At 50.7% G+C, this 2,143-nt stretch overlaps 1 protein-coding gene across 1 annotated transcript in view; it reads right to left on the reverse strand.

Moving 5' to 3' along the window:
- PAAG_11055 (hypothetical protein) overlaps positions 1–1,306 on the reverse strand; it is a gene marked incomplete at both ends in the record, with an annotated part of 2,035 nt that extends 729 nt beyond the window's left edge. Inside the window, one exon of the mRNA XM_015846765.1 lies at positions 10–1,306. Coding sequence (XP_015703569.1) covers positions 10–1,306 — 1,297 coding nt within the window. The remainder of the gene's footprint in view (positions 1–9) is intronic.
- Between the last annotated feature and the right edge of the window lie 837 nt (positions 1,307–2,143).

Below are 2,143 nucleotides of genomic sequence, written 5' to 3' on the forward strand. Positions count from 1 at the left end.
CGGGCGGACGACGAGGGGGAATTATCACCTGTGGGGGTGGTTTGTTTTTGGGGACAGGTGGTTGTGGCGTGCGGTAGAAGTCTTCAGCGGTGTCGAAGGATTGAGACTGACGACGTGCACGAGCCTCCCGTGCAGAAGGTCTCCGTTGTAGCGTGTCACTTTTATGTGACGGGGAAGCAGGGTATTCTACTACTGGGGTTCCATACATTGAACCCCTTCTGGCAGACGGTGGTTTTTCAGGAGAACGGGAGGTGGAGGATGCCCGAGGACGTTCGAAGATAGGATGTGGCCCAGAATCATATGGCATCTGGGAAGAATGTTGTACGGGTATAACAGACCCACCGGGAATGTAAGGCTGCATATAGTGTGTATATGCAGACGCTGAGATGGGTGGGCCATGTTCGTAACTTTGGGGGGGAGGCATTTGCATATACATGCTCATGTCTCCCATAGCCCCCGAGTGGAAGCTGATGGGTCGATTTTGGTGGAAAGAGTTCGACCCGTTGCGGCGAGATGATACAGCCTCCTGAGTAACAATCGGCGGGTAGTGGTATGGGTGAGGGAATGCAGGAACATCATAACCATGCATGTAGTGAGGGTAATCCATGGTATGATGATTGGGAGGGTGGCCCATATTCACAGTGCTGTAACCGATCAGATCACAGCCAGGGCATGTGTCGGGAGCATAGTGTCCATAAGACATCCCCCGTTTTCTGGCCTTGGACGAGGGCCGCTTGGGGGCTGGTCTGCTGGAACTTCTATGCTGGCTTGGGTGCATTGTCGCAGCGGTGGAGGGTGAAGAGCTGGATTCCCTCGAGTCTTCCTGCTTTTCTCTCTCCTTTGCACTCTCCTTTGCCATCTCCTTTTCCCTCTCCTTTTCCCTCTCCTCTACCCTCTCCTCTACCCTCTCCCTCTCCTTCTCTCCAACCTTACCTTTTGCTTGTTTCTTGTCTCTATCGTTGAAGACACGGCCTCTTACTCGCTCGAGATCCCGATTGACAATAGCTGTATCCAACCGGACTAAAATAGGACTCTTCTTCCCATTGGGAAGTAACTCGGCACTGCCAAGAGTAGCTGCGGTCCGACTCGAGTAACCGGAGTCGCTCGCACCGTCAGTGCTTGTCACCAACGGTCGAATATCAGACTTTGGTGATGATCGTTTGGCGGCAACGTTGGCAACTGTCTTACTCTCTGGGATGACGTCGTTGGTATCTTCATCAAAGTCTTCAAAAAAGGCAGCGTACGATCGCTGTTGTGTCATGGAAGACATGACTCCACTGTCAACGTTGGTGGGGCTTGCAGGCATGGTTCGTTTGGGAGAACCCGTTGGTGCGATGGGTCTTGACCCAGGTGTGTGGGTTATGGTATTGCAAGGATGAAAGGAGTGTATGGATTAAAGCGAAGGAGGAAATTGCGGTAAGTTAATCAGTGGAAAGACAAAACTTAAGATGCAAGCAATCACTTGTACCCAGTGAATATGAATTTCAATTCTGAGAGGGAATCCACTGATGCAGTCAAGTGCTCCATCGAAGTCTTCAAAGAATAAGGACGAAGAAATGGAGGACCGAACCCAATTTCAAAACAACTTGTGAGCAAAGAGCAAAAGAGGTGGTCGATGGTTTGTAAACCTTTTCGTTTTCTTTTCCCACCCCTTTGAAGTTTTAGAATTTCTGGCTCCCTCTCGGGTTCCTCTAAACTTTATATATAACGTTCTGTGGAAGACTGAAGCTTATTTAGCAACCAGAACCAGAACCAGGAGGAAATACGTCAGAGCGGAAGAGAGTAGGTGTGTACATACCTGGTAAGACAGGATGGGCCACCTGATACAATGAAAAAGCGAGCAGCGACAGGCTGATGGATGGAACGGCTATTATTATTCCGCAACCACGGTACGTATTTGATGTTTTTGAACCTGGCTCACCGACGAAAGTGGCTGCAGCGGGGTAACCGAGATCACCAGGTCCGGTTGGACAGTGATGAGTGCGGTGCAGGCGGTGGTTGGTTGAGAGCGCTGGTTTAGCGTGGAAGGATGAAGAAAGGTGTCAGGAGGTGCGTGCGAGCCCCACGAAAGTCTGCGAAAACGAGCCGAAAAATCGGTCAAGGAGAGCTCTTCGGGTTGTTGACGCGGATGGCCAAACTATTT

Source organism: Paracoccidioides lutzii (genome assembly GCF_000150705.2).
Source record: "Paracoccidioides lutzii Pb01 unplaced genomic scaffold supercont2.1, whole genome shotgun sequence".
NCBI classification, from domain to species: Eukaryota; Fungi; Ascomycota; class Eurotiomycetes; order Onygenales; family Ajellomycetaceae; genus Paracoccidioides; species Paracoccidioides lutzii.